Consider the following 21,282-nt stretch of genomic DNA (forward strand, 5'->3'; position numbering starts at 1 on the left):
CCTTTGATGTGCCTGCAGCTAGCGCTCGCAGCCCAGAGCGAACCTTAAGCCCTAAAACAAAAATCTAGCTTGACGTCCTCAAATCATAACCATATGAATGTGAATTCCATGTTAAAAACATTTTTCTCCCCCCCCTGAGTCTCACGGATGAGGCATTAGCCAGTGATAACAGAAAACAGGTTTGCAGATAATGGGGAACGGAGGGGAGGCGAAGCAGCACCAGCGCTGCGTCCAAAAAGAGCCCAAACACAGGACCTAAAATGGAAGTTTCTCAAGAGTAACCGGCAGAGAGACGGAGTGACCTTCAAGTCCTCAGAGTGAGATGGAGAGAGAGAGAAAGAGAGAGAGAGGGAGAGAGAGAGAGAGAGAGACAGATTTCACCAAAATGAGAGAAAATGTGGAGTTTTAACCACCCAAATACTCTGTTTCGTAATAGTACAACACATTTAACCTTAGTGTTGTCCTCAGGGGCAAAAACAACTCTTCTGTGAGTTTAACAGCAGTGGAAACCCCCCTAAATTAAAAAAATTTTTTCAGCAAAAAATTCGATGACTTTTCCTGGAGTGACCTTACCATTAGAAAAACTTACACCGTCAAGCTACAGACATTGTCTTATGAGTCTTTATTAACCCTGGAGTTATGAAATAAAAAGCCATAATAAAAGCAACAAAAATCCATTATGTGTGTTTTGTAGCAAAAAAAATGAGTGGAGTAGATTGAAGAAACACAGTCTCTTTGGAGAACTTTTTTGGAAGAAAACTGTTATTCCAAAATTCTTTGATAAGTGACAGGTTGTTTCTACAGGAAAAATATTGATTTAGAGTTAAAAACTAAACAAAGAGGCTTTTTCATAAGGCGGTCCGGTGAAGTTGTGCCATTTTTGACCCTGTGGACACAGGGTGTGTACATAACATGAAGACAACACAAAGCTTAATCATGATGTGTACTATATAATGATCTTGAGTTAAGCTATGCCCTGCTTCAGAAATATCCTTAATAGAAAAGGCTGTAAAATAAATACACAACTCTGAATATGTGCCATTCACTGTACAATGACATGTTACTGGTGCCACCCAATTAGAAGCTGTGCTTTTATCTTCTCTTGTGTCTGAGTTTCATTGCATAGTAGCAGGTCAACTGAACAGAGCATTTAAAATACTGCAGAAACCACAGGAGGTAATAAACCCTAAATAAACCTGCTTTATCTTTCCGTGGAGTGGTGGTGCTTTGTGTATAGTTTAGATATAGCGTATAAATGTAATGTACTGCAGATGCCATATTTGCTCTGTAATAACAGCAGACGAGTCCTGTGTGAGATTTAAAGATGTTTACAGACTTGTTGAGTGTTTACTGTGTACGTAACAAAATAAAGATGTCAGTTAGATATCACAGCTGAGGGTTCCCTAAGGGAGCTGCACACTGTAAATCACAGCACTGTGAATATTTCACAAAGGCCTGGCCAAACAAACCGATTTGTAGGCCTGAACTGAAAATTAACTGCTAGAAAGCCCAAGCCTAAGGATAGAACGACGCTGTGGGTTATCGCGTATTTGCGAGGGTTTCCAGGGATTTATCGAATCATCCGGTTGGGGGGGGGGAGACGCTCCAGCGAGTGGTTTGTGGTGAACGCCGTGTGAGCGGCGTCGTCGCTCGATGGCCACCGGGCCGACGCTAGCCTCGCTAGCCTCGCTAGCAGCTCTCCGCGGAGCAGAGCCACTGTGCTGCTCTCCTGCGCTCTCTAATGTTATTTCCTATTATGGGCCTGCTGTTTTGGCTGCTTCTGGTCCGTAGCATATTCTTAATCAAATCTGTTTTTCTTCTCCTTTTCTCTCTCTCTCTCGTTTTTTTTTTCTTTTTCTTTTCCTCCGCCCGCGGCCGCGGGTCGTTCAGCGAGATGGGAAAGCGAGCGCGCCACTGCCTCATGCCCTTACAAATTCCTCCGCGCAACTTAAGACGATCGGGCACACTGCGCGCAGATGTCAGGTCATTTGAATAAAATGGTTCCATTGTGCGGCCTTGCCGAGACTCCAGTCCCCCTCCTAGCCGTCCCGGAGGGAGGGGGGCGGGGGGGGGGGGGGAGCGGAGGGAGGAGGAAGGGGGGGGGCGGGGGGGTTCACAGCTCCAGCTGGGGCTCTGGAACCAGGTCTGAGTCAGGAAAACCGCATCTCATAAAAGCCGAGAGGAAGGCTAATGTTGTACAAGGACAGAACATTAGTGAAAATGTCACTCAGGCCCGGTTCCACATGCTGGCTGCCGCGGCCCCTTCCTCTCCGCATGCCAGGCCGATATGAATCCCATCTGCCGCCGCCGCCAAGTGACAGCGAAGAAATACCGGCATCTGGTCTCCATTGCCGGCGGCTTCGCCTTCCAACTCACAGCCTTAGCTGGAAACATATGGGGGGGGGGGAGGGGGGGGGGAGGCGCTGGAATGGACTAAAAAGGGGTGCGCTGGCACAAGAGAGACCCTCCTCTGTTTTTCACACATCACTCTGGATCAGACACGGCGAGTGGGCGGGTGGGGGGTGGTGGGGGGGTTGGGGGGGGGGGGTGGAGAAGCCGCGGGTTCGACAAAAAGAGCAGCAGTGGGACTGTTTACTTACTTGTCCCTGTGAACACAACTGCCTGTGTGTGTGTGTGTGTGTTTGTGCGTGACCCTCTAATAGTCATTAAGAGAAAGCAAGAGAGACTCTTCTCTTGGTCAAGAGATGACTCTTCTATACTTGTATGAGGTACCCTCTTCTTCTTCTTCTCCTTCTTCTTCTATTAAATGCCACTTAGGATTTTGATTAAGTTCACATAGCAAGTCATTGTGTGCTACATTTACAGTACCAACAGAGCACCTTCGCAAAGCTCAGACCAGATAGTTTGGCGCCGTTTGCCACAGTTGATCACGTCGGATGTTCGGCGTGATAAGAGATGAAGAGGGGAAGCGTCGGCTGGGTCAGGCGCGCGCGGTGCGGCCTGGTCCCTGACGGTCGCTGAAAAACGGCGCATTTCTCATTAACTCTCCGCGACTCTCCCTCGCTCTCCCCCGCCTCACTTTCAGTGCCCCGGACCAGCGCAGGGGCCTGCCACGCTGAATCATCGCCCTGGGCCCGCACACAATCTCCTAATGGAGGAGTTTACAGCACACAGCTACGGGAGAGCCGTGAATTACACTGAGTAGCTTTTAAACGTTTTTAATTAAAACTGCTAAAACCGAACAAATGTAGGGGAATTTAAGCCTATTGGCAGGGCCATTAGCATGGATTTAATTACAGAGAATACAGTCACCACTGGCCATTATTATTACTATTATTATTATTATTACTATTATTATTATTATCATTATCATTATTATTATTATTATTATTTTAGTACATAGTAAACATAGGGAGCAGCTATGTTTTTGGCTCTCTCAGTTCCTGTGTCTAACCCCAGGTGGTACACAGACAGCACACTGCAATGCAAACCCAGAGACAGCTCTAGCAGGTAGAGCGTCAGACAGAGTGGGTATCAAACCCAGAGACAGCTCTAGCAGGCAGAGCGTGAGTGTCAGACAGAGCGGGTATCAAACCCAGAGACAGCTCTAGCAGGTCGAGCGTGAGCGTCAGACAGAGCGGGTATCAAACCCAGAGACAGCTCTAGCAGGCAGAGCGTGAGTGTCAGACAGAGCGGTTATCAAACCCAGAGACAGCTCTAGCAGGTAGAGCGTCAGACAGAGCGGGTATCAAACCCAGAGACAGCTCTAGCAGGCAGAGCGTGAGTGTCAGACAGAGCGGGTATCAAACCCAGAGACAGCTCTAGCAGGTAGAGCGTCAGACAGAGCGGGTATCAAACCCAGAGACAGCTCTAGCAGGTAGAGCGTCAGACAGAGCGGGTATCAAACCCAGGGACAGCTCTAGCAGGCAGAGCGTGAGCGTCAGACAGAGCGGGTATTAAACCCAGAGACAGCTCTAGCAGGCAGAGCGTGAGCGTCAGACAGAGCGGGTATCAGAGCCGTCGTGGTGGAGCGCGGTCCCACATAAAGAGCTCAGCAGTAACAGGCCCCCCGCCACACGCTGCCCGTGACACGTTTAACATGCCCGCGAGATCACAGACACGCGGTGTGGGGGGGAGGGGGGGGCAGTGCCGCGTACGGCGAGCCGTCAGGGATCGCGGCGAATCCCGCCGTACCGCCGCCCGGGGCCTCGCAGCGACGGGCGCGGCCGAGCGACCGAACCGCGGTGTGAGTGACGCGTGACGGGCACGTTGCCCGGGGAACCGGGGCTGAGTTATTAACGGTGACAGGTACGCTACCTGGGAGACAGGACCGGGGGAAGGGGGGAGAGGGGATTATTTATAAGCGAGTAGTTAACGGTTGTAACCGACTGCTAAGCATTACACGGATGCCACAAGCGGTGGAATTCAAATTTCTGTGTGCTGGAGCGTGAAGCATCGCCTGTCACTGCGGAGAGAGAGCCAGCACACCCCTCAGCTGCAGTTAGCCTCACACTGTTAGCCTCAGACTGGCTTCTGGGAAAGCAGAGCTGCATCAATGTCACAGGCCCTGTGAAAGGGCCATGATGGGGAGTGTGTGTGTGTGTGTGTGTATGAATGTGCGTGTGTGTATGGTGTGTGTGTGTGTGTGTGTGTATGGTGTGTGTGAGAGTGTGTGTGTGTGTGTGTGTGAGTGTGTGTGTGTGTGTGTGTGTGTGTGTGTGTGTGTGTGTGTGTGTGTGTGTGCTGTTGAGAGTGTGTGTGTCTGTGTGTGAGAGTATGTGTGTGCATGTGGGCCTGTTTGCTTGTGCTCAAGATTGTTTTACCTTTACAGTTTAAGGTTTCAGGTACTTCCATTTCCTAATATTTTTAAAGTGACCGTCTTAGATTCTGATATAGACACTGCTGTCTATATCAATTACAGAAACTTAATTACAACCCATTTCTTTAATGAGATCATTTCTAAGCCCACATTCTGTCATTCCCAGAATGCCGTGCTAGGCTAACGGAGGCCTGTAAGGCCTCATTGTTCCCATATTGGCCGGGTTTAAAAATAAAAGCCTAGAAATCCGGTGTAAATTCAGTGTGAAATTGATGTTCTGGAGCGTTCTCCGTCAAAGAAGCAATTCCATAAAGGGTATCGAATAGTGGATTTGTTCCTCAAAAAGGCTGACCAAGTTGATTGTTTTTAAAAGATACACATTAAATCTGTGCCATCAATTCAAATAATAGATTTTAAGTTACAAATTTTTTATTATTCTTACGTTATCTCTGACAACATCAAATTGGTTAGGTTTTTTTTTAAAAACCAGATAAACATTGGACAGAAAGAATTTATTATCCTTAGTTATTCTTTTATTTTTAATTTAAAAATTTTATTCATTAAAATACATTTAGTGAGAAAAATTAAGGTCACTTTATTTGAAGCTAAGCTACCACTGTATAACTAACAACAAATTCAATACATAATGGGAACTTAAAACCACAACAAAAGAGTGACATCACACACAAACAAGAAAAACACAGTAGCAGGTTTTTCTCCTCAAGTTTAGCCCAGATGCTAAACTCACATAAATTCAAACAACGGGTAGCGTGGCAAAAAAAGGTCTTTTTTTAACAAGCAGCTGAGGGAAGCATGTGGATGTGGAGGTACCAGAAGGGTACAGGCCCATGGGACAGTCAGGCCTAAACGCACACCCAACACTGCTGTAGGCCTCTCCGTCCCTGTTCAGTCCAACGGCCCCAAAAAAATAACAATAAAAAACATAGCGCAGGCTGTTTGTGTGATCTTATCCTTCCACAAATCCATCCCCTCTTTAATACAGTTTTCCTGCCTATCTCTCTCTCTCTCTCTTTTTTTTTGGTTTAATTGAATATTCATGAGCTGGCGGATTAAGAATTCGGAGACACACCTTCCAGCACCTCTTGCAGTGGGGGCGACGCGACCTGTCAGAGCCGAGAGTAACCGGCGAGGCTCTCGTCTCCACTTCCCCGCTTCGCACGCTGATAGACAGGCGGAGGAGGCACGCGGGCGAGCGAGGTAAATAACCAATAAACAAAAAGAGAGAGAGAGAGAGAGAGAGAGAGACGGGGAAACGCCGCGAGGAAGGGAGAGGAAAAGGACGGACGGAAGGGAAAGCGAGCGAGAGAGACGCGGTGTTTTGAGGTGAGGGGATTAGTTAGTGTGATTATCAGCGCGCTGCTGTTGAATGCGCATTGACTGAGTTCCTTTGTCACTTTTTGCTCCCCCCCAACAGCCCCCCCCCCCCCCAAAAGCTGCTCAGCAACGTACCTCCACATCGCTACCTTGTGATGGAGATAAAAATAGGATAATTACTTTGGAAAAAAACAGCGAGTAACAACAGACATAGAAGCTTTTCCCTTTTTCCCTCCCATTTGAAAGCCAGGGAGGTGAACAAAAGCATTATTTAATTTTAGAGAGACGTTTTTTCATTTTTTCCAGGGGCCATGTGTCATTTGTCTGAAGAAGAAGAAAAAAAACATGCCTCTTTACAGGAAATGTGTACAAGATATGTTAGGTGTGTCCATGCATGGAGCAACAGAAAGTTTAATTAACCCTTTGTGTTATACAGATACACAGCAGGGAGGGACTGTAACTGTCATTAGCTTATTTTCAAACGTCTCCTCTCCTCTCCACTCCTCTCCTCTCAGCGAAGACCGTTGATAACTCCTCTCCTCCACAAGGCCAGTACTGGCCAAAATATTCCTCCCAACTGCCCCCAAGGACCTCTGTCCTTTACTAGGAATAACATTCTGTGGACTGTTGTCAGAAGCAACAATGGTAAACGTGTCCACCTGAGCGTTCTGACAGATTAAATTTCACCCCTGCTAACAGCCTAATAGGGCATTATGGGATTTCACCGTCCTCGCTGTGACTGACCGAAGCCTGCTCGAGGTTCTTTGAAGATTATTTGAGCAAATATTTTCGGAGGAGTTGGCCTGAGCAGCAGTGCGGTTGTGTGATGCTCAGAGAGAGTGAGAAGTGCGGTGTGACTTCAAGGTGACGTAAATTAGAAACAGCTGACATTAATTGCTGGGGGGGGGGGGGGGTAAAATATTTTCACAGCCGCCATGGTCTGGTCTCACATTGGTCATTTTTCAAGCCGCGTATTCAGAGGGGAAAATCTTTTTTTTTTTATTTTTTTAAACAACCAAAAAATTGAGATAGAATCAAAAAGAACTGGTGCTAACAGAACTGAGACATGGAAGACAGTGCTGACAGTACACTGATGTGATGGGTGCTCCTACTCAAATATAATAAGAGGCTGGTCATTATAAGCTGCCCCCCCCCCCAAAAGGGACTGGAAACCAGTGCTCCTAGGGTAGCACACTGTACCACTTACTCCTGACCTCAGAACAGAACATGTCTACCTCTCTCTCTCTCTGAGTCTCAGTTTCTTTCTCTCTCTCTCTCTGTCTCTCTTGTTCTGGCTCAGGACACAGTGGGGTAACCACAAGCACATGTAAAGTCGCTCTGAACTAATTCATTCAGGAACACTATGGTTTGTTCCGAGACCAAACTGCTGTACCTTTGATTAAGAAATGTGTCTGACTCCAATTTTCGGTGGTGGTGGTGGGGAGGAAGGGGTGGGGGGGTGGGGGGGCACTTGTGGCTTTACAATCAGAATTTCTCTTGTTTCTTCGTTTTTTTTTTTTTTTTGTATTTTTACAAAGGGACATATTGCGAACAGATCACGAAAACGAAATTTTAGAATGGGGGAGCAGCCTCAAGCCATGCGAGGGGAGGCGAACGGCAATGTGTTAACTGTCACTGCAGGTCCCGGGAGCCGTCCAGCGAAATTAACTTTATTAAAGACTGCTCCCTGCGCATACGAGACATTTCCTGAGTGTAAGGGTGGAACGTCTTTAAAAGACATACAATCAGATGATGGATTTCCATCATTTAGACTTTTTTTGTTTTAAACAGAGTTTTGGTGAATGTTTCTTTCGGGCGTTCATAACAATTTTTGATAGCGTGTATGGGTGCGAGTGTGTGCGTGTGTGTGTATAGGTGTGTGTGTGTGTGTGTGTGCATGTGGAAGTGTGTATGTGTGCGTGTGTGTGTATGCGTGTACGTGTGTGTGTGTGTGTGTATAGGTGTGTGTGTGTGTGTGCATGTGGGAGTGTGTGTGTGTTTGTGTGTGTGTATAGGTCTGTGTGTGTGTGTGCATGTGGACGTGTGTATGTGTGTGTGTGTATAGGTGTGTGTGTGAGTGTGTGTGTGAGTATAGGCGTGTGTGTGTGTGTGTGTGTGTGTGTGTGTATGAGTGTGTGTGTACGAGTGTGTGCGTGTGCATGTGTGTGTGCGTGTGAGTGTATAGGTGTATATAGCCGTACCTGCAGGATGTATCCCCGGACGTAGTCCCGCAGGGTCCAGCCCAGGCCGTGCAGGATGTGCAGAACCTCCTCCTGCTTCAGGACGCTGAAGAGCCGGTCCAGCAGGATCTTGAGGCGGACGGGCACCGCCTGCGTCCCGTACAGCATCAGGCTGCTGATGTCGAACACCACGTTGGACTGCACGATCTCCACCTGCGTGGGGTGGTACAGGTGCTGCGTGCTCAGCTTGTCCAGCGCTGGGGCGGGGCGGGGCGGGGTGAGGGGGGAGACACACAGAACACAGACAGGCCTCAGTACCCGAGATTACACACATCAATGCACCACAATGCCAGCTGCATTATGAAAATATTTAAAATAATGTTAAACATATTGACACATTAGAATTTTTTTAATAATAGTTTAAGGTATATCACTTTGAAGAAATACAAAAATCAGAACTGAGGACACAAGTGTATTGTAATTTAAAATAATATAAGTTATGGTAATCCATATAATGTTCATTTCAATTGCAAAATTACATTGGATGTGCTGGCACCATATAGTTTATTATATTTCTGTATAAACTGAATCTGCTGATTTTAATTTCACACACACACACGCACGCACACACACAATTTTCTTCTGCTCCTCTGCACAAAATGAAAATTAAATAATTTCTGAATTGGCTCTTTCTTCAGTTCTCTGCAATACGACTGAAAGCCGAGATTGCTCCTGGCGTTTAGTCGCCCGCAGCACCACCACGGTTCCTTCACAGGCTTTGCTGTCTGCAGATTTTCTCTTTTTTCTACCTCCCTTCCTTTTTGCAGCAGCAAACTTTGAACCCCGTCCAGCTTTGACACGCAAACTGCCTCGTCTGTTAATAACTATCAAGTTTCCCCCTGTCTCCCATCTTCCCTCTCCTTCCCAGACAACTGCACACTCAGCAGCACGTGACAATAACATCCAGCTGATAAGAGCCCACAGCATTAATGCAACCGCCTGCCTCTCTGTCTTTAGCCTAATCCCTACCCCACAAACACACACACACACACACACACACACACAACCACACACACAACCACACACACTCACACAGACAAACACATACACACACTCACACAGACAAACACACACATACACTCACACACATCACACAGACAAACACACACACACCACACACACACACACACACACACACACACACACACACACACACACTCACACAGACAAACACACACACACACACGCACACACAACCCACACACACACACATACACTCACACACACACACACACACACACACACACAGACACACACACACGCGCACACAGGCACACACGAACCCTCTCCACAGCGCGGCTGCCCTGTCTGTGTGACACCTGTTTCTGTCTCCTCTGATCCTGGGACGGGGTTTCCGCTGACGAGGTTTTTGCCTGACAACAGATCCCGCCAGACGTGAACATAATAAAAAATGAAGAACTGCTTGTCAGAGCCGCTGCCAATGCGCAGATGAAATGAAATATAAAAGAGAGCCCTGACAGTTCTGAGAGCGATGGAGGGAGATAGAACAGGGGCCCGGTGACGATCGCTGACGGCCCTCTCCGTCCGGCCAAACAGGTGTTTTCTTTTATCTTTATTCTTCCCCCTCTCTCCTCCTTTTTTTTTTTCCAAACTGTATCACTGTGAAAAAATCCTGTGCCGGATGGCTCTAAATTCTTTAGCTATAAAGACATAAGAATCACTTTCTAGAGCTCAGAATGTGAAAATACTTACATATGTGCAGACACGCACGGGTAAATAAAAATATGTGCACTGGAAACCATTTATAAACTGCATATTGATCAAAGATTCAATAAGAAAAGGTAATCTCAGGACCAAGTCATTGAAGAAATCTCGAAGTGTACATTTAAAACACCAACACGTCATATTGCCATCACTGTTAGTATAATTGAGAAATAGTATCACAATAAACATGAATAAATATTGTTCATTAAGACAATATAGTGTGGGCGCTTGTAATATATAGCAATAGCAAAACTTCATATTACATTTTAAGTGCTTCATAAAATTACTCAGTTCTCAACCAACAGTATTAACTACAACTCATTATCTACCATCACATCATCAAATGAGCTTCACAATCAGGCATAAACCTCAACAAAACATTCTATTTCAATGAAATTTCAAATGTCATAGAAGAAATTTTTTAAAAGCCTTATTACAAAGTCTTATGCATAGGTCAGCTTTTGTCAGCTTTTAAGCAATTATAAAATGTGTATGAATGATTATAAAACACATGAGGGAAAAAAAAGTTATTAAATGCCACAAATTGGCTACTTAAGTGAGTTATCATTGTACTTTCTTAATAAATAAAAAAAAAACACTATTTTATCCTTACAAAAAATGCAAAGTGAAAATAGAACTATGCAGGAGGTTCATGAAACCTATTCAAAGCTCCAAACTTCCTGTTCGTTTGACACACTGAGTCGTCTGCGCTGTAGACTGAGAATAACGAGCGCTGCTGCTATTAAAGCACCGCTAATAAAAAAGTAAACAACTGGACTAATTAAACCCCAAAGTCAAAAATTAGTTTTAAAATCTACAGAGTGTAAGTAAATGTGTACACGGCTGTATCCAGTACACACATTGATACAGTGTTAAACGGGCCATACTGATATACTGTGTTTATTTTCTGTACAGTTGATAAAGCTCTACATTTCTGCTACTGTTCTGACGAGTCACACGATGGACCAGGTGAAAGGAAAGGAGGTCGTGACGTTAGCGTGGCTGTGGTTTAAATCGTGGGCTGTCGTGTTCCTGTCCGACCTGAGTTTGACCTGGCAACAGGCACACACACCTGCCACAGTACACCTGAAGTCTACGGTGCCTTGACCACAGATCCCAACACACGCTTAGTTCATTTGGAAGGGCTATGTCTAACGCAAAAAGTCCGGCGCACATTTTGAAATGTATGCTAATAATCACACCACAACAACAACCAGACATCACCAGTGCCAGTATTTCCTAAAGGCTCTTGAAAAATCTGAAGCACTGCTACCCTTGTCTCTAAACAGAAGATAGGGTGTAGCACGCGGGCTGTAGCATGTAGCACGCATTAGTGTCTAGCATTGCTACTCTTGACTCTAAACAGTGGAGGAGGTGTAACATGTGGGTCGTAGCATGTACTGTAGCACACATTAGCGTCTAGCACTGCTGCCCTGCTCTGAACAGTGGATAGGGTGTAGCATGTGGGTCGTAGCGCGTTGCGCGTGTTAGCGTCTCACCGTGGGCTACCCAGCCGTGCTTGCACTGGTCACATGTCCTCAGGTTGATCTTGCCCGGCTGAAAACACTCGCAGGTGCAGTTCACTAGAGTGCAGCGGATGGCCTGCGGGAGAAAGACGAACTTGGGTTAGTTCAGCCGGCGCGACGTCGCGCTGCGATGCTACGGCTAAACGTGCTTAGAGAGACGGAACCGCAATACAAATTAAAGCCATTCACTCAGCCGTGCTCATACAATAATTGAAGGACTCTTTGGAAAGATAACAGAAGAATTAAAATGTAATGTGGTTGGACAGACACAGAGATACCGAATCTGACATTGGTGTTGTCGGGCCAAGAAAGATGGGGCGGCTAAGCCCCTGTGTTAATCACAAACGTTTGATAGCTGATAAAAAAATCCGCTTGGAAAAAAAAAAAAAGGCACACGACTTCATTCACTTCTCATTACTGAAATCTCTCCAAGCCGAAGTCCTGTGGAATCAGGGAAGCTGAAAAATGGCATTTGTGAAGAACAAATGTAAAATAACTTTGGTCTGGATTTAATCAACATTTGTTCTTAAAAAAAAAAGTTTGTTTCCCCTCAAAAACCCAGTTTGGCAAGTTAATTCAAAACACGGCAAAAGTCTTTCTGAAAAAAAAAGAACACTTGCTTTTATTTGTAAATCAAAGTTAAAAACAAATGTTGAGTGAAAGCAGGACATTGTCTCTGGACAAAAAATAATGTTCTGTCTTGAAGTGTAAAGGACTGACAAGCCTATTCTCAGTACATAACTACAAGTACAGAAGAATAAAAAAAGAATAAAAAGTCTGATTAACTCTTCTGCATGCTCTGCTCCATGTGACATTAATTATGTACTGTTTAAATATCATTAACAAAGAAAAATGTGACCTTAAATGAAATAAATCAGTGCAACTATACATTTTGAATTGATGTATTGCAGGGAAGACAAATTAGCTAAAGGGAACATTTGGGGCTACGGTTAAATATTCTTTAAATGATTAATAACAATTGTCCTTATGAACACTCTTCCACTTAAGCAATAAGCAGACTGCAGAGGCCCCAATATGCTGTTGATGAATATTGATAAATACCTGAAATACTTAATAAGAAACATCGCAAGAGCTAGTATGCTTAATGGAGAGGGATCCAAAAAGGAATCTTCCAGTAAAGCTGGATGAAAGCATCCCTGACCAAGAACACGGATTCAGTCAGCATCCTCTGTCACTTTCACTACTGAATTAATGCCAGTTTTAGCTTTTTAAACAACAACACAGTTTAGTTTAGTGGGTTTCAGCAGTCGCCAAAACATAACCCGCTCAGCTCTCCAGCTTCCTGTTTGTGAGTAATAACATCACACTGGTTTCACTGTAAATTAAAGTCAGAGACAAACGTTGATGCAAAACAGGCCAAAAAACCAAAATACACCAAAGGAATACAAGGTAATACCATATGCACAACAATACTAAAGCTACAGGGGCGACATAGCTCAGGAGGTAAGACCGATTGTCTGGCAGTCGGAGGGTTGCCGGTTCAAACTCCCGCCCTCTGCAGCTTCTGTCTTGAGCAGACACTAACTCAACGGGTTCTGGCGAATAGAGGATCAATTGTAAAGGCTGGATAAAACCATATAAATGCAGTCCATTTACCAAAGCAATAATAATAATAATAATAATAATTATTATTATTATTATTATTATTATTATTAATATTATCTGGGCTACAGCTATGAACTCTCAGGCCCAGGATTTACAAATTAAAAATAGTGACACCCCATATCCTGGGCCCCCCTCTGTGCTGTGTGTCCCAGTGCCCCCCCCCCCCCCCCATCTGCAGCCCTGATTATTATTGTTATTATTATTTATTATTATTAATAATATTATTATTTTCAATCGCTGCAGCACATCCATTAGCAGTGTGCGCTGATTAAATAGTGCTGAAAGCAGGCTGGGTTCGGTTCATGTGAGGCTGTGCTGAGCTTTCTGTCTCTCTGCCTCGTCCATTAACAGCCATTAGGAGCCATAATAATTACCGCCATCGCTGAGCTGCAGAAGACACGGCTCGCTAAGCGGCTAGCGCAGGCTAGCGCATGCGCTACAGGCTAAACTCCATCCCAGCGTTAGCTGCAGGCTAGCCCAGGCTAGCGCATGCGCTACAGGCTAAACTCCATCCCAGTGTTAGCTGCAGGCTAGCCCAGGCTAGCGCATGCGCCACAGGCTAAACTCCATCCCAGTGTTAGCTGCAGGCTAGCGCATGCGCCACAGGCTAAACTCCATCCCAGCGTTAGCCATCCCAGCGTCAGCTATCCCATCTCTCCTCCCCCTTTCCAGTTTTAAGGCCGTGCGTAGACAGCGCACCTCAGCTGATTAAGGGGTATCTTCAGAAGGCCAGCACCACTGGGCTGCTGGTGACGCCCCAAACCTGTGACGCCCCTACCTGTGTTCAGGGGTCCCAGGTGGGAAGGCTGATCAAATTTAAACACAAACACTGGGCGAAGAAGCAAGAGAAATGAGTGCATTTACCGTAAAGGAAACACTCCCTGCTGTGCGGTTAAATCTGAATACATTTCTGCTTATCTCTTCTGCTAATGGGGAAAGAGCTAACCCTAAAGGAATTTACGCTATAGAGCTGTAATTACTGAAGGCTCTCTTTCCCCCCCAATTTCTTTAGAGCAGACAAGATGGACAGAGCAGACTGATCAGAAAGTTCCTCAAAGGTCACGCAAGAGGGACAAGCAAACCGCCATGGCCTTTGTGTAAAAATGTGTAAAAACGGGATAGTACAAATCACCCAACACCAGCACGGAGGTAAACTTCCCAGCAACAAACGGCAGCTTAATCCACAAAGACCAGCCAGTGCCCCTCAGAAGGTTCCTCCCCAGGAGATGCCCCACAGCTGTACCGAGATGATGTGTGCTTCCCCGCTCCCACCCGCTCACACGCCGATAGGCCGCGGCTCAGAACGCCCCCGTCGCTTCCTCGCGAAGCGGGCGGGGTTAGCGGCATTTCCCTAGAAACGGCGGCTGAACTCCTCTCCGCCACAGATGGGAGGGGCCTCTTGAGTCCGTTAAATTACGCGAATCGGCCAAAAGTTAAAATGGCGGACCCCGGGAGGGGACACGGAGCCCTCGACGATGTCATCCATCCCGAAAAAGCCACACAAGCCAATGGGCCCGTACGGCGGGAATACGGGGGTGGGGGGGTCCCGGGACGGTGTGGGTCCACGTCACCCCAATAAGCCAAACAAAAGCTGACGATGAGATATCAGACAGCCCCATACAAGGAAATCACTTTCCCGAAGCCAGCCAAGCGTGATATTAGATTACCTGAAACTAATACCATGAAAGTTTAAAACTGGCATTAATAATTTCTGCTTTAAAAAAAAAAAAAAAAAACTAACTTCAAATAAAAAATCCAAATATGGTATTTGCTTTCCACGATGACCCAGGATGGAGGGATCGGGGGCCAGAGTTTTATCCCCCTGCCGTAAGACACACGGCTCTCTCGGTCCACCGCTGTCCAATCAGGCCCTGGCGTACACACAGGGAAAATAATGGCCACAAACTCTGTGAGCGAAAAAACCTTAAACCACCACAGGGACATTTGCCACGCAGCAAGTTAATGAGATTTAGGGTCAGTCTTGAAAAGCCAGATTAACAGGCGGGGTGGTATTTAACATTAACATTAAGTAATCCCAGATTAATGCAAATTAGAGCGTATGAGATTTACCCATCCGCCGGCTTTGCGTTTGTGTGTGGTGGAGAGAGAGAGGAGGGGAAAGAGAAAAAAACATCTTTCTCCTTCTGCTTCCAGACTTCAGCTCCCGTCTTTTGTCAGGTCATCCTTACTCGATCCCGAATCACAACCTGTTCCCCCCCCGCAGCGGGATTACACGCGTGTCAGACCGCGTTCCTCTCACCCGCCGCTTCGCGGGTCAGCGAGCGTCATGTGACACTTCCTGCGGAGATCATCCGCCGCGGCGCGGAGCAGGAAGCCGCCGCTCCAGCGATGGCGGTACGCACTTTAGCTTCGGCGCTCAGAAGCGCGTTTAATAAACACGCCGGTGTGTTATTATTTATCTGTTGACCGGAGACGCGGCTCAAGCGCCAGGGCGTTGAAGGGGCCGGTTTGGCGAAGGCGGCTAACGCATGCCGTTTGAAGTTCAACGCTCGAAGCTCTTTCTCGGCCTCTAATTGCGCTTAATTTTTCATGCCAAAAAATTGATCTGAGGATCTGGACGGCTAGACTGGCGTAAGCCTGGCTGAATGAGAGCACTTTCCCCTTTTTCTCCCTCCTAATTGCAGAGGGAGTTCTGCGCACGCTTGCTGTGGGCAGGGGGGTGAAGGCAGAATATCGAATGAGAGCCTTTCGCTTGCTTTACATGGGGAGAGCAACAGTAAGTTAGCGGACTAATTCCAGCGCTGTGTTCCAGAGATATGGCTTTATTTCCCCTGAGTCCCGATGCCATTTAACACGCTGTTCTTGCTGAGCCACACACTCTCCAAAGTTGTGTTTATTTACCTTCATACCTTCATAGTCTGTGGAGCCACTGAAATTGTTTACTTAAATTTCATTGTCTCCCTTCAACCCATAAAAATTAGCATTTACACCTCTGGGGAGTTAAATAAATAAAAATCTGCACCGAACACACACACATGCGCACACACACATACAGACACGCGCGCAAATGCACACCCACACACACATGCGCACACAGACACACACACGCGCACACAGACACACACACGTGCACGCAAATGCACACCCACACACACATGCACACACACACACACACACACACACGCGCACACACAACACACCACGCACACACGCGCACACACACACGCGCACACACAGACACACACACACGCAAAAATGCACACCCACACACACACACACACACACACCCACACACACACAAATGCACACAGACACAAAACAATAATTTACGCGCCAAAATGAAAACACGATTTCCACCAGAGGTTGCCGGGTTACACTGTGACAACGAGTAAGTCGTTGCAGGGCAAACACTGTTATTATGGTCTGCCCGGCAAAAAAAAAAAAAAAAGACCATTAACGACTCTTTTATCCGTTTCCCCTGTTTACAAAGCTAGTCTGACAGCTGACAAGATAGTTAACTTATTGTAATAAAGCAATTAGAACACAACTGTCTGCTCAGCTGCCACCGTGGCAGGCCCTTCTAATCACCGACTTATTGTATCCGCCGGTAATTACGCTTCTCATATCTTTTCTATTAACGAGACAGCGCATTCCAGAGCACTTAAAGAAGCCACTTCTCACGCCGCGGCGCGGCGCCTAGCCCGGCCCTCCGACGCTAGCGCTTCGTTACGGATTCCTTCGGCTGTGAGAGCGCGCGCACGCCCACGTGAAACGGGGAACGGGGGGAAGAAAGGGATCTCGGCGGAAGAGAAGAATGTCACAAGCGTGTCGACCAAAAGGACGGGAGAGGGGGGGAGAGAGAGGGAAAAAATCTGCATTGGAAATAAGGAAAGTCCCTAAAATTTTGAGTGTGTCTAGAGTGAGCGACTCCCATTTTGAGCGCTTTCTGTTGCGTGTGTTTGGGCCAGTCAGGTTGTGTGTGTTTGGGCCAGTCAGGTTGTGTGTGTTTGGGCCAGTCAGGTTGTGTGTGTTTGGGCCAGTCAGGTTGTGTGTGTTTGGGCCAGTCAGGTTGTGTTTGCTCATGTATGTCACCACAGTACAGGAGAGCTGCTATTATGCCAAATACAGTGCATTAGTAACTAAAGTAGTCTGGGCTTCCTCTTTGGCTCAAAGGACAAGGGACAATAATGAGAAGTGTGTGTGTGTGAGTGTGTGTGTGTGCATGACTGTGTGTGCATACGTGTGGGTGTATTCTGTGTGCAAGTGTGTGTGCGTGTGTTTGTGTGTGCGCTTGTGTGTGCAAGACTATGTCCTCCTGGAGGAACACAAAAGGAGCTCGCTTTGTTCCTCATTCTCTGGGACTACAACAAAATGGACAAGGCAGCAAATCCACCCATCTCATCCCAGCTTAAACGGTGCCTGCTCCTGCAGCTCTGTGCAGAGAGCTGGGCCACTGCCCGTCCCCTGAGCTGGCCACCCCTCCACAGCCCGAAACCCACCGGCCGGAGTGAGGTAAAAAAAAAAAAAACGAAAACCAAAAAAAGACAAAAAAAAAAAAAAAAAAAACCCCCAAAGGCTGCTGTGGCCACGTAGGCTATATGTGAGAGCATTACCGTGAAAACACCAGCCCGGTTCTACCGCAGGCAGGCACACCATCTCCCCGAGTCCCCCACCTACAGAAAGCCTTTCTCCAGCAGAAGTTCAGCTGCTTTAAACACCGTTAATATCCTGCCAAAAATGTGGAGCAAATCTGTGGAGAAAATGCACCGACTGTGTCCTAAAAATCAAAGCCCTAACTTCAGAAGAATACCTTGGGACTCACAGTGTCAATATTAAAAACAGGTGACTAATAAAGGAGGGTTATATAAAAAAATAAAAAAAACCTCCTGTAGTGGGAGGTACACCACACATACTGAGCTTCCTCCATGCAGGGACAGTGTGTGTTATGTCTCCTGTTACGTTCAGGCTGCCACAAGCAGACTCCAGGCTCATCAGACAGGAGTGTGTGTGACTCTGCAGCGGGTGTGTCGTGATGGCGTGACCTCGAGGGGGAAAAGCCCGGCAAATTTTAACGGTTTTCCCAGCATAACTCATTTTCCGTTTGAGCGTTTCTGTAAATTTCACCGCAGCCTACAGTCCGTCTGGCTCAGCTGAGCTGGAGAGATCGCCAGCCGTCTGCTGGAAGGGACGGGTCCAGGAACACGCATGTTCCCAATTAACAAGGAATTACGCTGCGTGAACCTCACAGAGAGTCGAACATTTCCTGTGACAATCTCCCAGATATGTTGGCGGTTAAAGTTTTTTTTTTTTTTCCTTTTTTTTTCCGGTTAGAAAATATTTCATAAATGTGAGCAGCCACATTTTGGAGTGAAATGAGAAGGTTAGGGAATCAGCAGTACAAGAATGCCTGGGCGCAACAGGACCGGACTTAAGAGAGGGGGCGTAACTCTTTTCACAGCCTGTATACTCCGGTTCCGTGTGCTTCCCTAATCAATCGTAGACGGAGGTTAAACGTGACAAACGATCGTTTCGGGCCCCGGACCCCCTGCTCTGTGTTCCAGGGTAACGGTTGCGAACGGTAACGCTGTACCAGGAGCGTAGGGGAACGGGCCGGTCGGGAAAAACAAACTAAAATAAACAGGGGGGGGGATGGAGGCCCGGGCAGCGATGAGCGCAGATGAATTTCAGATGTTTTTGGCGCCCCGTTCTCATTCCGTTCCCCTCCTCATACGCCGTACTTTATCGGGTTTCATGGCCAGCTGCGTCGAGGCGGCCGTCACGAGGACGCACGTCGAGCTGGCGCCCCCCGCAGGGCGAGGAGAGGGAGCGAGGGCCGAGCCCCGCCCGAACCCCGAGGGACGGGGCACAGAGCGCACCTCCGAAAACGGGTCCCCGAGGCCTCAAGGGGCCCCAACATGGGCCCTCCACTGACAATAAACACAGGGGCCTACTGAGGTACATGAAAGGAAACTCTCCCTCTTTCTCTGTTTCACTCTCGCTCTCTTTCTCCTTTTCACTCTCATCACATACGGAAAGATGAGAGGATGATCAATTTTTTTTTTTTTAAACATTCACGTATTTTTTAGAATTCATTTATAGTCATATGATTCAATATTTTTTTGCAGAATTTACTGGGTCAGTAGTACTCCATGTTCCAGGATTTACCCAAAATGTAGTCCTTCAGTACTGGTGAAACAGTAAGGCCTGTGATGAATTTGCCTGCTCGTAAGCAGATGTGACAAGTTTTGAATCAACAGTAGTGTTATTTACTGAAGCTGGATCTGGCAGCAGTAAATAACACTAAGAGCAGCAGCCTGCCGTGTGTGGGAGACTGTGGAGATAATGTTGAGCTAATGCTGATCTAATGTTGGGCTAATGTTGAGCTAATGCTGAGCTAACACTGAACTAACGTTGAGCTAATGCTGGACTAACACTGAGCTAACGTTGAGCTGACGTAGAGCTAATGTTGGACTAACACTGAGCTAACGTTGAGCTGACGTAGAGCTAATGTTGAACTAACACTGAGCTAATGTTGCACTAATGCTGAGCTAACACTGAGCTAACGTTGAGCTAATGTTGGACTAACACTGAGCTAACGCTGAGCTGACGTAGAGCTAATGTTGCACTAATGCTGAGCTAACACTGAGCTAACGCTGAGCTGACGTAGAGCTAATGTTGCACTAATGCTGAGCTAACACTGAGCTAACGCTGAGCTGACGTAGAGCTAAGTTGCGTTAAAGCCGAATCACTCTGTCCCCACACAGGGAAGCACAGGCAGCCCCACCGTTAGTCTGGGCCAAGGGGTCCCTGGACCGCCTGGCAATCAAGCCCACAGAGATTAAAACTGCCCCCTGTGACAGTGAGCAGTGTCACTCGATTCGCCGGGGGAGGGGGGGTGGAGGTGGTGGGGAGTGTGGGGGGGGGGGGAGGGGGGTGGAGGTGGTGGAGGGTGTGGGGGAGGGGGGGTGTTGGTGGTGGGGGGTGTGGGGGTGGCTGTGACTGATCTCCTCTCTCCGCCCGCCGTCACCTGCTGATTTTGTCCAGGTGTTTTATGGCTGTGCGGAGTCTCTGGACCTCAGTCAGCTGCGGCGCGGACGCTGCCAATCCTTTTGTCTGCTTTAGCGCATTCTTCACACACACGGCGGACAGCGGTAGTCTGGACCACCGCTCGCCCAGGCCGGGGGGGGGGGGGGGGGGCGCAGAGGGAGGGGGCCCGCGTATCTTAAAGCAGGGCTCTGCTTTTAGGCCCTGGAACTATTCCCAAGGAGTGGATTAGCGCTGGGGAGGTGGAGGTACTGAAACAAAGAGCTTTCTTTGCTGTACCTTTCCAGAGATCCACCAGGCCAGAGAGAGAGAGAAGGGGGGGAGAGAGAGAGAGAGAGAGAGAGACCCTCAAGACAAAATCTAATTGGCGCTGCATGACTGCTTTCTGTGGAGAGAGATACCCCCAGAAAACCCCTCTCACCCCCCCCAGTACTGACTCTGTGACCGTGTGTGTGTGTGTGTGTGTGTGTGCGTGTGCGTGCGTGCCAAAGTAAAGATGAAAAGAGGCTGTTATTTTAAATATAAAAATATTACATATTCACCAGACCTGGCAGTCATACTGGGTATTTTATGACACCGCACACTGACAACATAAATGAGTCGGCAGAAAATAATTCTCTTAAATGAGCTCCAGTCGGGCTCAGCTGACCAGTCCCCTTCCCTCCCCACACTTCCATTCTTCTCCCTTTGCCGAAGAATTCCATTATTCACATGGCATTAAAGTTTAAAGATGGGGGGGGGAACATTAAACACTGGTATTACCCCGCGTGGAAAATGTTTCCCAATCGCTAACCACATTCTAGGAAGCCATAATCACCACGCGCACATTTAAAGCATTTTGTCCTCGCTTGTTTAATGTACAGGAACCGAGCCAGCGAAACTTATCGGCATACTGTAGAACTCATTTTCCTCCAAATACCGAGCATTTGAACCTTGTTCAAGTTCCACCAACGCTGATCCGAAACACGCTCGCAAAAGCTGCAATTACTAAGGAAAACCTGAGGCCAGGGAGACAGGCTCACTCAGAGACAGAGCGCTTAACTCA

At 47.3% G+C, this 21,282-nt stretch overlaps 1 protein-coding gene across 3 annotated transcripts in view; it reads right to left on the minus strand.

Annotated features, from left to right (window-relative positions):
- LOC135260102 (zinc finger protein basonuclin-2-like) overlaps nt 1-21,282 on the minus strand; it is a 188,119-nt gene that overhangs the window by 45,962 nt on the left and 120,875 nt on the right. For all 3 annotated transcript variants that reach the window (XM_064345281.1, XM_064345282.1, XM_064345283.1), the window contains exons 3-4: nt 11,580-11,682; nt 8,317-8,552 (exon numbers count right to left, since the gene is read on the minus strand). In XM_064345281.1, coding sequence (XP_064201351.1) covers nt 8,317-8,552; nt 11,580-11,682 — 339 coding nt within the window. The remainder of the gene's footprint in view (nt 1-8,316; nt 8,553-11,579; nt 11,683-21,282) is intronic.

This window comes from Anguilla rostrata, chromosome 7, assembly GCF_018555375.3.
Source record: "Anguilla rostrata isolate EN2019 chromosome 7, ASM1855537v3, whole genome shotgun sequence".
Classification (NCBI taxonomy): Eukaryota; Metazoa; Chordata; class Actinopteri; order Anguilliformes; family Anguillidae; genus Anguilla; species Anguilla rostrata.